The sequence below is a fragment of the Phodopus roborovskii genome, unplaced genomic scaffold (assembly GCF_943737965.1).
Source record: "Phodopus roborovskii unplaced genomic scaffold, PHOROB, whole genome shotgun sequence".
NCBI classification, from domain to species: Eukaryota; Metazoa; Chordata; class Mammalia; order Rodentia; family Cricetidae; genus Phodopus; species Phodopus roborovskii.
The window spans coordinates 12855157-12867433 of NW_026126485.1; the positions used below are offsets into that span (position 1 = coordinate 12855157).

At 43.4% G+C, this 12277-nt stretch overlaps 1 protein-coding gene across 1 annotated transcript in view; it reads right to left on the bottom strand.

The window, feature by feature from the left end:
- Positions 1-2067: 2067 nt before the first annotated feature.
- Itih5 (inter-alpha-trypsin inhibitor heavy chain 5) overlaps positions 2068-12277 on the bottom strand; it is an 81883-nt gene continuing 71673 nt past the window's right edge. Inside the window, exons 10-14 of the mRNA XM_051194830.1 lie at positions 10764-11317; positions 9334-9387; positions 7387-7503; positions 4094-4471; positions 2068-2463 (exon numbers count right to left, since the gene is read on the bottom strand). Coding sequence (XP_051050787.1) covers positions 2132-2463; positions 4094-4471; positions 7387-7503; positions 9334-9387; positions 10764-11317 — 1435 coding nt within the window. The 3' untranslated portion in view covers positions 2068-2131. The remainder of the gene's footprint in view (positions 2464-4093; positions 4472-7386; positions 7504-9333; positions 9388-10763; positions 11318-12277) is intronic.

Consider the following 12277-nt stretch of genomic DNA (forward strand, 5'->3'; position numbering starts at 1 on the left):
AGCCTGAAAAAATGGAAACATCTGGCAACCATACGGGTTGCTCATCTTTGTACTCCTGGCCTGAGAATGGACAGAGGGGTCTGGGAACACGGGGAGTCAGATAAATAGCACAGCTGGCCAACTGTGGCCTGGTGGGTTCGTGGAACAGAGTAAAAGAGACTCACGCAACCCTAGCTGGCTCTTGATGCTGCTAGGGGAGTCAGACAGGAAGAACATGTGGATGTCATTGTGCTGCTCAAATGCTTCCCACAGGAAGGAAAGCAATTTTCTTGATGCCAATTTCTCTCCAAGTGCCAAGCAGCCTTCCTGTCTCACTGTGGAGGTCGCCTTGGCACGGGGCCCAATGGAAGAAGCGGGGATAGCACAGAAGCCTTTCACTCAGGTCCACATCGAAATACTGCTTCCCCCAAGCATGTTCCTTTCACTTCTCTGTTGTTCATTCCCATCACTTCCCACTCGCCTGTTTCCATGCAGGCCTCACACACACTGGCCCTGAGAAAGCCTAAGCACAGTCAAGGATGGCATGGGGTAGAAGAGCTGAGACTCCAGGCTCTCCTGCATCTTCCTTGCTCTTGGATGAGCTGTACAGACTTGATGGAGGACAGTCACAATAAAGTCGCACTTGCTAATATTTTGAGTCTTCCTCTGATTGTAACCTTTTTCTTAGTGGGTGACTGTCATCTAAGCACTACAACTAAAATTCACAATGATTTCCTGGCTTGTGCCCATCTGAGATGCAGGAATGTCTTCTTAGATTTTTTTTTTTTTATTTAGTGTATTCATTCACAACTTCAGTCATATCCCTAATGTACTCTCCCTCCTCCCATGATCTTCTCTTATGACTTCCTTCGTCCCTTCCTACTTTCCTACTTTCCTGTCTCTTGTTTTGTACATGATTCATTGTATTCAATTAAAGTTGCTTGCTGTGAACTAGGGGTTATTTTCTTGAGCAAGGACAACTTACCAGCAGATATTCTAGCTGAGGATTATGACACCCCTTTCTCAGGCAATTATTAACTGTGCTCTTCATGCACGAGTAGGGCCTCATGATCCCTCCCCCATCGTGGATGGAATATTGATGGGCCCTGTCTTCTACAGGCAACCAATACTACTGCTAGTTCAGAGTGCAACAGCCATGTTTTCAGGTGTGTATCCACTTGCTTCTCAGAATGTAAAAGCTGATTCTTCCCACAGGTAGCACCTACTATAGACTAGGGCTCTCTGTTATGCTAGCACTATTCTCTTCCTGACATCCAAAGGCAAAAACAAAAGGTATTAAACTTACAGTACAAGCTGAAGTGCTCTGAGTAGAAGATTTATCTTTCCACTAGCTGGCTCTCCAGCATCAAGGCAGGCCAGCAAAGACCATCCACAGGGAGTTTTCCTGTTTATTAAAAGCTCTTAGCTTATTAGAACACATTGGAAAGCAGCCACCAGCAAGGTCAAGTGGCCTGGAAAGCCAATTAGGAAGAGATCAGTATCTGGAATATTGATTTTTCTATTTTTAACCATTTTTTTTACAATGAAAACTAATTTTTAAAGGCAGGATTCCACAATAGAAAAAACAAACAAACAAACAAACAAAAAACCCCAATCTTCTGCTAAGAAAAGCCTTGATCATTTAGAGCTATTTGATATGAGGACTACTGGTTAGCGTGATTGGTGGCCTGGCCTCAATGTAGATGACCTTGAGAGAAGACGTCGAGAGCACCATCTGAAAAAGGCAACTGAAAAGAGCAATCCCTAAGCATGAATATAGGGCAAAAGCAGAGTGCCCAAACTCGGACACTGTTACGGAGAAAACAAATTCCATGGCACCTTATATCATCAGAAAGGGTTACTTTACAGTAGACTAAGAGGTGGACAAGCCAGGTGCTACAAATTTTACTTAATTAGACTGCCTCTCCTCTTGGTTCTACCATTTTTGTCTAGCACAGGTGGGATGCGGAATGTAGGAAGGGGAAGTAGAATGTAGTATTTTCACTTCTTGCCCTGACTCATGCTCTAGCACACATTGGACCTCCACTCCACCAGGGGGCAGCCTACACAGTGCAGCTCATAGCAAGAGCCAAGGCAGCACAGGTAACAAGAAGAGCTGCATCCAGAGTAGACCCAAAGTTGATTCCCTAAGTTAGACACTCTCCTTAGGAAGACTGTCAGTCTCAGTGCTCCTGGACATCCTCAGGCCCAGTATGTTTTCCGTGTCAAATGGATGAGATGCCAGGTAGTTCTTATACACCCCGTCAATCAGCTTGACAGCATTGTTTTTGTCAAACCAGCAGTCTACCTGCTCTTGCCCATTATAAATCTTCCTTTGTTTCCAGACCACTGGAACTCGGCGTCCTTTCACCTTTAGAATAGCCTCAGGAGTCCCTTCTGTCTGAGGAGATGGCTGATTACTAAGATTCTTGCCATACACTGCAGGAGCTTCTATGAGTTTGACATCCTGGTTCAGGAACTGACCTGAAAAAGGAGGGGAAAAACTGATGTAAGTTGAATGCAGATAAGAGCTGGTACCTAATTTTGGTGGTATCAAGGGCAGGAGGGGTTTTCATGGACCATTGACCTAGGCTAGGCCCTCGCTGGAGGCATTCACTTACTGCCCAGGCTGACAAGAAGCACCAGACTATCTCAGGAGGAGAGATGAGATTCTCCTCATTGTGGTCTGCCTCTTCTGGAAACTGTCCATTTATTTGCTAATGCTGTGACAACAAATGGAGTTAGAGCAATCTCGGCTAAAATGGGAGGATTGCATGGTAGCAGATAAATAGGACATAGACCCACGCCCTTCCTCTCATCTTCTAAGCAATAGATTCTCCCTCATACCATCCACTAGCTGTTATGTTCTGGGGGAAGATAGTGGAAACAGTCAGTTCAACTCACCGCTGTCACTCAGCCTCAGAATTTTCCAGGTCAATTGAGGGCATTGCTCAGGCCAAGGGAACATGGAGACAGAGGTTATGCTTGGCAGCCAAACAAAATGAAACACACCAAGCTCAAGTGCCAGGAAATCCTGCCTTCTAAACTGAGCTCTGAAAGTGACTCACTCTGTATTTTAGGGCAAAGGGCCCACATGATATTGTACATTGAAGAAGGCCAGCCAGCCAGCATGGCCTGCCTGCTGCTCATAGCAACACACATGACTCCAAGGAAAGGCATCCACCTCTCATGCTCAGTGCTGGACTGCCCTAGATCTCCTTCTTCTCCCAGAATGGCAAGAAACCAGCTCTTTGGATGACTGCTCCTCATCTCTTTGAGTTCTCAGAAGTCTAATGAGAACTAGTATATAAGACCCACTCATGAAACAAATACAATTTTCAGGGCTTGGGAGATGGCTCAGTCAATAAAGTTCTGGCTTCACAAGGGTGAGGACCTAGTTTGGTCTCTGGAACTCATAAAGTTGGGCATGGTGGCATAGGTTTGTAATTCCAGAGATGGCTAGGTGTGGGGTGAAAGAGTCCCTAGAATACCATAGGTCAGCTAGTTTATAGCTACACAGAAGTTATTGGTTGATGAGAGGCCTTCCTTAAAAAGGAGGGGGAGGCATCTTACCCAAACTGTCCTCTGACCCCACAAGTACATGTTCTTCACACATACATGAACACACATACACCAAAAAAGTAATACAATTTTCACATGATATATGAAATTAGGCTTTCTACAGGCAAAAGTCTGGCATCTTTGCCCACTGCAGATTGGAAATTCATGGGGAAACATACACTGATACTGAGCATACAGACTTCCTTCTTGTCATTATTTCATAAACACAGTACAGCAACTACTTGCATAGCACCAACAGTGCCTTTGGTATAGTAAGTAATCCACAAGTTATTTAAACAGAAGGAAGAATGTGAATGGGTTTTATGAAAATTCTGCATATTTTAGACAAGGGACATTGAGCATCCTCAGATTTTAGTGCTCTTGAAAGATCCTGGAACTACAGCCCCAAAAGATGATGAAGGATAACTGGACACAGAAGGACCATACTCTCACTGTAATTTTCTGTCAAGCTCATGATATTGGTCATATAAACTCCTTTTAGGAAACCCAATACTATCCTTGAATCACAGACTGAGCATGGGCAGCCACCTACCTAACAGGCCATGGCAATTGTTGGAAAGGCCTTTGCTGTTAGCAATATAGAATCCAAGGTGGTTTCGCTGGAAGGGTGCTGGCTTTTTGTAGAGGTGAATGAGGATAACAAAGGTAATGGTTCCCTGGATGGTGACAGTGACATTGGCATTGGCAGACACCGACACCTCAAGTCCCCGACTCCCTACCACCACACTCTGGTTGCAAGGGAGGACCAGCCTGTCTCCACCATCCAGGATGACCCTGTTTGGTGTGATCTCAAGGTAAGATCTCTCTGGCTGGTTGATGAGGATGGTGATGGTCCGGAAGTATGTGCGCTGTTTCTTGTGGCCATTTGGAGGTGCTGGGGCTCCAATAAGCTCTCCATTCACAGTCACACCTCAAAGGCCAAGAAGAGAACACAGGTTAGAAAAGCCATTTCCATTCTCCAGCTAAAGACATCTGTTACAGTTTGGGTTTGAGCTGCCTCTCCCAGGGCACATGCAAAAAAGGGCTAATCTCTCAAATGGTAGTTCTATTTTAAGAGGTATTGGAAATTAGAAGGTAGGGGCCAGCTGGAGGGAGCAGGTCACTTGGGAGATGAATCTTTGTGCCTCCCTACTGCGTCTCTGAGTCTCTACTTCCTGTCAGCCATGATTTCAGCTCCCTGTGTCCCATACTTCCACTACCATGTTTCTTTGCCTCACCATGGGCCCAGAATTGATGGAGCCAAGTTATGAACTCTGACATCAGGACCCAAAACAAATTCTTCTCCCTTAAGTTTTTGATGTCACACATTTTGTCACTGATACAAGAAGCCATTGATAATATCTAAAGAATGCCTTTCCACATTTCTTATCTCTGTATCTATCACCAGGCCTGTTGTCTGAACTACAGATTTGGGCCACTTAGTGGTTGCTAACTGAGTGAGTAAATGCATGAAGCCATGAATGAGATTTTTTTTCCATCTTTAAATATAGGAAGATAGGAAGGAAGATGTAGGTTTGGGTCCAACTATCATAGAAAGTGATTAATATCTTCATGTACTTTCATTCTTGTGGCATTCTGGTGTCTGCTGGTGTGGTTCTGGTAGGCACCATGTCTACAAGCTGTCAATAATCGTAACTTAGATCCTTTGATGTCGCTGAGCAGGATTCGAAGTTCAAATGCTTTCTTTTTTTATTCAGTAGACTAATTTCTTCTACCTAATATGTGTTTATCCTGGGATAAGTCACTTTATACATTAATCTGAAATTCCTTGTCTTATAAAATGTAGGGGGATATAAAACCTAAGAGAATTGGGAGAAGGCATCATAAAAAGAGGCTTGTGTAAAAGCCATCAACTGCCATTGCATGCAACTCTTTTTCTATTTGCTACATCATAAGCACACCTGCATCTTTCCGGCCTCTGAAAGGTGTGGGAGCTTGATCCCAGAGTTCAGTGCTGTGCCACTGAACAATAAATAGATGCAGTTGTACATGGGGTATTTGAGAATGAGTTTGATGTGTGCTGTGTGCTTTGATTTCACAAAAGAGGTCATTTTCACTAATGGTAGACTCGTATATAATTAATTCTCATTTCCTTTGTTTTGAGATAATCTTCAATAAATCTTAGAAATACCCAAGGAGAAAAATCTCTTTCATGCAGCAAAGGTGTGATAAATCCCAGCCTGAACAGACACCCTTATCTTAGGTCTCAAAGTCTTAACACCTACAAACTGATTTCATGTCTTAGACATCATTATAAATACAGAAACCACAAAAGAGTTCTTTCTGTTAGTATAACAAAATGTCTGACTGAAAGCAAAGTGAAATGGTTTATTTTGGTTCATGGTTTCAATGGGATTTTGGTTCATTACAGTACAGATGGCATGGTAAGGCAGTACTCTTCATGGTAGTGGAACTATGTGTCAGAAAGTTTTACTGGGGCTAGGGACCAGGAAGCATATAGCATAACAGCAAGAAGCCAGACAAAATATATCTGCTCCTCTTCAGGGACCCAATCACAGTGACCCACTTCCTCCAAGTAAGCCCTATCTCCTAAGAGTTCTATAGTTTCCCCAATCAATGTCATCATCTGAAGACAATGTATTCAAAACATGAAGGATGTTACACATTCAAATCTCAAGCTCTTAAGAGTAAGCATCTCCCGGAAGGGTCACTGACTCAGTACCAGCTGCCTTTCAAATGAAAAAATATTACAGATTTAACTATGAGGCTAGAAAGATCTGTGTGATAAGAGCCTTGATGACTTGATACAACCTGAAATCACCTGGGAAGAGACTCTCAAGGACAGATTGTCTATAATGGGTTAGCTTGGGGGCATTCTGTGGGATGTTGTCTTAAGCTGGTTGATGTAGGCAGGCACAGCCTACTGTGGGCAGCATATTCCCTAGGCAGGGGTTCCTGGACTGTACAAGAGTGGAGAGATTTCTTTCTGTTCTTAACTGTGGATGTGATGTGACTGGCTTCTTCAATATCCTGCCTCTTTTACTTCCTTGAAGGAATGAACTGTAACCTGGAATTATGAGATAAAACAAGCTCTTTTTCTCCAGGTTACTTTGTGCAGGGTGTTTTATCACAGAAACTGAAATGAAGTGAGGACAGCCTGCAAGAATACAATCTGATAAAGGAGATCAGGGATCAAACTTCACAAAATTACATCACAAATGCAGCCTGAGGAGGTTGCTTATAACCTGACTTGCCAAGACACTTACTGCTCAGTACCTAGCATACTAGAAAGTACATGCTAAAGCCAATCCTCATTCTGCTGGGCTGTGTAGCTGTCCACATGGCTGTCCCCAAGCAATGTTGCCTGCATTGGACTCAAAAAGCATTTTCATCTTGATATAGACCTAAGGTGGCCAAAGTGCCTTTCACATATATTCATGAGCTGTGTGTTTAATGTTTGGGATTTCCACATAAGTTTCCAGGGACTATGACCTCCCTACCACCACAGCTTCTGAATGGAAAGACATAATGATAATATGATGTGATAAATTTCTACTAAAGTGTACCCATCCATGATTTGGCTAATCTACTATGTGGTAGTCCATGAGATAAGCAGAGTATTTCAACCTCCATTTAACATGATGGACACTACAGCTGCTATGGTGCAGGCCAAATGCCACACTGGGGATTTAAAGTAAGGGTCTGATTGTGTGTCCAGAAACCGTATAGTTTCTTTACCAATCATCATTGGTGCCTGCTGAACATCCAGGATGTCTCTCTTCTATAATTATAACCTTTGGCACAGAGAATGAAATGCTCATCCCTGGGCTTTGTCTAAGTACCACAAGAGAAGATAGAACTTACCAGAGTCCAGGTGATCAGAGACCAACCGAAGGATGTCCCCAGGTTCTCCATCAATGTTAAAGCAGACAGTGAGTTTGCTTAAGGGGAAATCCACAACAAAATGGGGATCACCATCCACTACCAAAAGCAACAGAAAAAGATGAATAAAATGTTTATTGACTGAATACTACTTTATGTTCTTAGATGGATCACTTCTTTAATCATAATCATAATGTTCTCAATTCTAAATGAGGAAAATATACAGAAGTGTAATAATGCCCCCCCAATGTTATCCAGTTTGTATATAGTGAGAGTACACTGACTTCTGGTCTCCTGAATTCAGATGTCATGGTATTTTTTTTTTATCATAGTTCAGACAACTAAGCATTGCAAGGCAAGACGATCTGATAAGAGAAGGGAGATGGTCTATCCATTTTCAACTACTATGGAGTTTGATTTCCCATGTGGATATGCATCTCATTTTCTTTGTCCCTTAACTGCCTTAGCAAGGAGTGAAGCCCCAGAGCTGGAGAGATGGCTCAGTGGCTGAGAGCACTGGTTGTTTTGCAGAGGTCCTGGTTTCAGCTCCCAGCACCCACACGGAGGATGTTTGTGTTGGAACTGTTGGCCTAGAAGAGTTAAGTCTTTTCAAGTTGCAAGGACATTCATTTCTTCCCTGTGACTGCTGAACCCCCTTCCCTCCAGTGCTATATCTCAGAAGACTTTGAAAAGTCTGGCAGCTCTCACTATGAAGCGCCTCAAGTCCCATGTGAATGGTAACAGAAAGAAATACAAGGTAAGGTGGGGCAATGACTCAATTGGTAAAGGCAGTTGCCTCCCAAGTCTAGGGGCCTGTCGTCAATTCTTAGAATTGAAACAGCAGGTGTGGTAGCCTGTGCTTTTTAATCTCAGTGGTGGTGAGACAGGTGGATCCCTGTAAGCTTGATATCAGCTACTTTCCCTACTTGAAGTTCTGAGCCAATGGGAGAGATCCTGTCTCATATAAAAGGTAGAAGGTACCTGAGAAAGGAGGCTGGAGATTATCCTCTGACAGACACATGTGCACCCACCCACATAAATCACTTCACAGAGGGGAGGAATGCTAGGTATCTGTCTTGATGATGGAAACAAAATACCTAGAGACAAAATTTCTTTCCATCTTTGGCACAGGTGTGTATGGACATAGCTTGCCTGACCTTTATCTGGAGGTTTCTACTGCATTGAAAACAATTTCCACCCAAGCTGTTGCTTGTTCCGAAAGTGTGTGGATGAGTCCAGCAATCATCACCACAGGCAGCTTCCAAGAGAAAGGTTTACTTGCATTCCACAGCACAGATGCACATTAGAAAGTGCATTCTCTCCATGGAACGATATGTGCTTCAATTCCCACAGCTAATCACTGGGATGTCCCTGGCTTTGTGAACTAGCACGTGTGCCTCATCAGCAGAAAGGCAAGAACAAGAACTTACAAGGGAAGACGTGGACACTAGGAGAGTAAAACCCAGACATTCTTCCATCCTGATTGTTACTATATTATATTCTTAGAAGATGCTGCCAAAAGGAAAATTTTACTACATCTTCAGCCTGTGCTTCCCTTCCAAAGCAAGGATTCAAAAACAGCAAAAATTCATAAAACTGCCTTATACAGCCAGACAGCTTTATTTTTGTAACACCATTTTTATCTTTGGGATTGCAGAGGCTGGATGCACACTTCGCTCTCTAAAACCCAGTGTCCTGTATACACAGTAATGGGCAAAATGAGTCCCTACTCTCCATCCCCTCTATTGGCACTGCTACCAGACTGGGTCACCTCTGTGGTGTTTATAAAATGGCTTCTGCTGGTTCTGGTTCATGTGCTTCATGTTGCTGAATAAAACAGGTCATGGGGACAACTTCTATGTCCTGTGCCCCTGTTTTTACTGGCTTTAGAGAATTTGAAAAATCCCTTACTCTCAATTATTCACTTACCTGATGTTTTAGAGATTTTAATTCTTGGGCTGTATGGTTTCTTGAGATCAGGTCCTAAAAAGGACATGGAAAAGAATGGTTGTTATGTGTTAAAGATGTGTGGAGAGGCACAGAGAGCAGCAGGTGAAGATGAGAAACCTGTAGCAGGTTTCAGATATATTTGTAATAACAGTAAGAGTCAAAAAAAGCCAAAGATCATAAATTCCAGGCAAGCCTGGGCTATATAGTGTAGCCTTATATCAAACAATGAGACAAAAGCAAAAGCAAGAATTAAAAACATTCTCCAAACATGATCTAGGGCCAGCAAGATGACTTGGCAGGTAAAGGCACTCACCTTGCCACCAAGTCTGACAACCTGAGTTCAATCCCTGAGACCCACATGATAGAGGGAAGAAAAAGCAACTCCCTCATGTTGTTCTCTGACCTCTACTTGTGTTCCATGTACCACCACCCCACAGGAGCCCACACACGCCATAAACAAATGTAATATTTTAAATAAATAAATCACAATGAAGTGTCACAAACTTAGCCAGCACAAGCTCCATCTGAGACTGGGAGAGGCTTGGACATGAGGTCCTGAAATCAATACACTTCTGGGACTACACACCCCAAGGGAGAGAGAGACAGCTAATAATAATTGAAGACTCGTTCTATGCCAGAGGACAATGACTAAATAGTCCTGGCAATGGACCTTCATGGAATGTATTATTATTCCCACTTATAGACAAGCAACTGTACTCTCCAGGAGGTCTATAAATGTGTCCCGGACTTCACAGCTGCTCAGGAGGGTCCATGGATCCAAACTTCATGTTCTCTGGGCCATTGCACGTGCTTGTCAGAGTTTAATGTGAGAAATAAATTAACCAGCATTTGTGGGACTCTGAGAGGGCCTGGTTAGCTTCAGTCTCCTCTCCAGGAGTTGGAAATTTGGCAAGAACTATAAAAATGTTACACTTTCCACGTGTTCGTGGTAGAAATGATTCAGCCCTTCGCTTTGGTTTAGACTTTTCTCCTGTCTCTGAGGACTCTATCAAATGGCATCAAAATGGTCAGTGTGTAGATCAGGAATTTTCTAGAGTCCACACATGTTTTTTTTAATGTCTATATAATATTTGTTTCTGTTTTGCTGAGACAAGATCTTACTACATAGCCCAGCCTGAGCTCAAACTCACTGTCCTGTCTGAGCCTGATGTGCTGACTTCAGCAGGCCACATGTCTCAGCTGCCTACCATTCTTCTCATGACTCTTGTGAGCTACAGTTTATGACGAGTATAGCTGTTTGAGAGGTCATCTGTAACCGTGCACTTCATGTAAGGTCATTGTTTATAACAATTGCAATGTGAGAAAAACAAAACAGACTTCTGCCGAGGTTCTCTTGGCCTTACAAGGAATTGGCACTCACACACAGGCCACCCCTGAGGCTGTGCTACCTGGCTGCTTGTCAGCTCCTCGCATGCTCTGCATCACTGTCTCAGGTCCTGTGGCTGCAGACATGCCGCGGGTGTCCTCCAGCCCCTCCGTGCGGAGCCCTGGCTTCTTCAGCTTCATGGAGGTGAAGGGGGTGAGGAAGTGGTAGTTCAAGGCTAACGCCTGGGCCTTCTGCCTCAACTGCTCCTTCTCTTGTTCACTGCTGCTCTGCAGCCAGGAGCTCAGAAGCTCCTTCACAGTGAGGTAGCTCCAAAGACGCTCGATGTGGTTGGGGTCCTCCACACTATCACGGGAGGAGGTGGCTGTGACATCATTCCCCAGCTTCTGGGACTCCACAGGGATGTCTTTCTTCAGGATGACAAATTTCTTACTGTTGCTGGCAGTGACCTCCACATGGAACTGATCAAACTTCCTGTCTACCATCTTCCCGGCAATGACGATCTCAGAACCATTGAAGTAGTTGGGGAACAGGGTTTTGGTGGCATGCTCTACAACGTCAGGAGGATAATCTACACGGATGTCAGAAAGAAGCGGGGTCCGGATTTCATCATAGAACCTGCAGAGAGGAAGGACAGAGAGAATCAGGGCCTGGCTGGGCTACAGGTGGTCAGTCCAAGGAAATTAGAGTCTCTGAGGGCGTGGGTCTGACTATGCGCATGATGGCCTCCCATACTACATTAAGCGCATCATTTTGATGGCAGATGTAACATCTTCAAAGATATTTGCTTACAGTAGAACTTTGTGCTCACTTTTGTCTCTTTATTTTTGTTGGGCCTAGGGGTCAGAAATGACATTGACTTACTTTCAACACTGCAGATACGGATAACTCCTAAGTTGGGCACAGATGGAGTAGAATCAACCTGGGTCCCTGAATTACCAGAGGCTAATCTGTATTAACTGTCAAAGGAGCATTAAATAACTCACTTAGTAAGCCTTTACAGCTGGAGGTGTCTGTTCAGCATTGTAACCTCTACCCTTATCTACCTATCTTCTATCTTGTGAGGATCATAGGACATGATGAATACAAAAAAAAAAAAAAAAAAAAAAAAAGCACAGTTCTTTTTAAGTTCTTGGGAACGCAAGGTTTGGATAGCATTCCCAGTAGAATTGCAGTGGGCAGTGTAGCTAATTGGCTTCAATGTAATTGCTTTTTCTTCGTGAACTTCTGACTAAATCACAGTTCTGTTATATGGTGCAGTAAGTTTTCTCTCTTTGAATCTGGTTTTGAATAATTTTTTATGATGTAGGAAGCAGATTTGTGTGCTCACTTAAATTTTTCATTGAAATCCTAGGAGAAAAATGGTGGCCAGTCCCTTAGCAACCAGCCATGTTTATCACACACCTTAAAGACTTTCAGTCGGCTTATGATCCATAAATCTCTTTGATTGTGGCTACAAAAATCTAGATAAATCATACTTTTCCTTTGCAATAGATCCCATTATTTGCACAATGCTGACTGAGTTCCACTGTGCTGAACCTGGAGATAGTGCTTAATTCAGCCAACAACAAAACCACA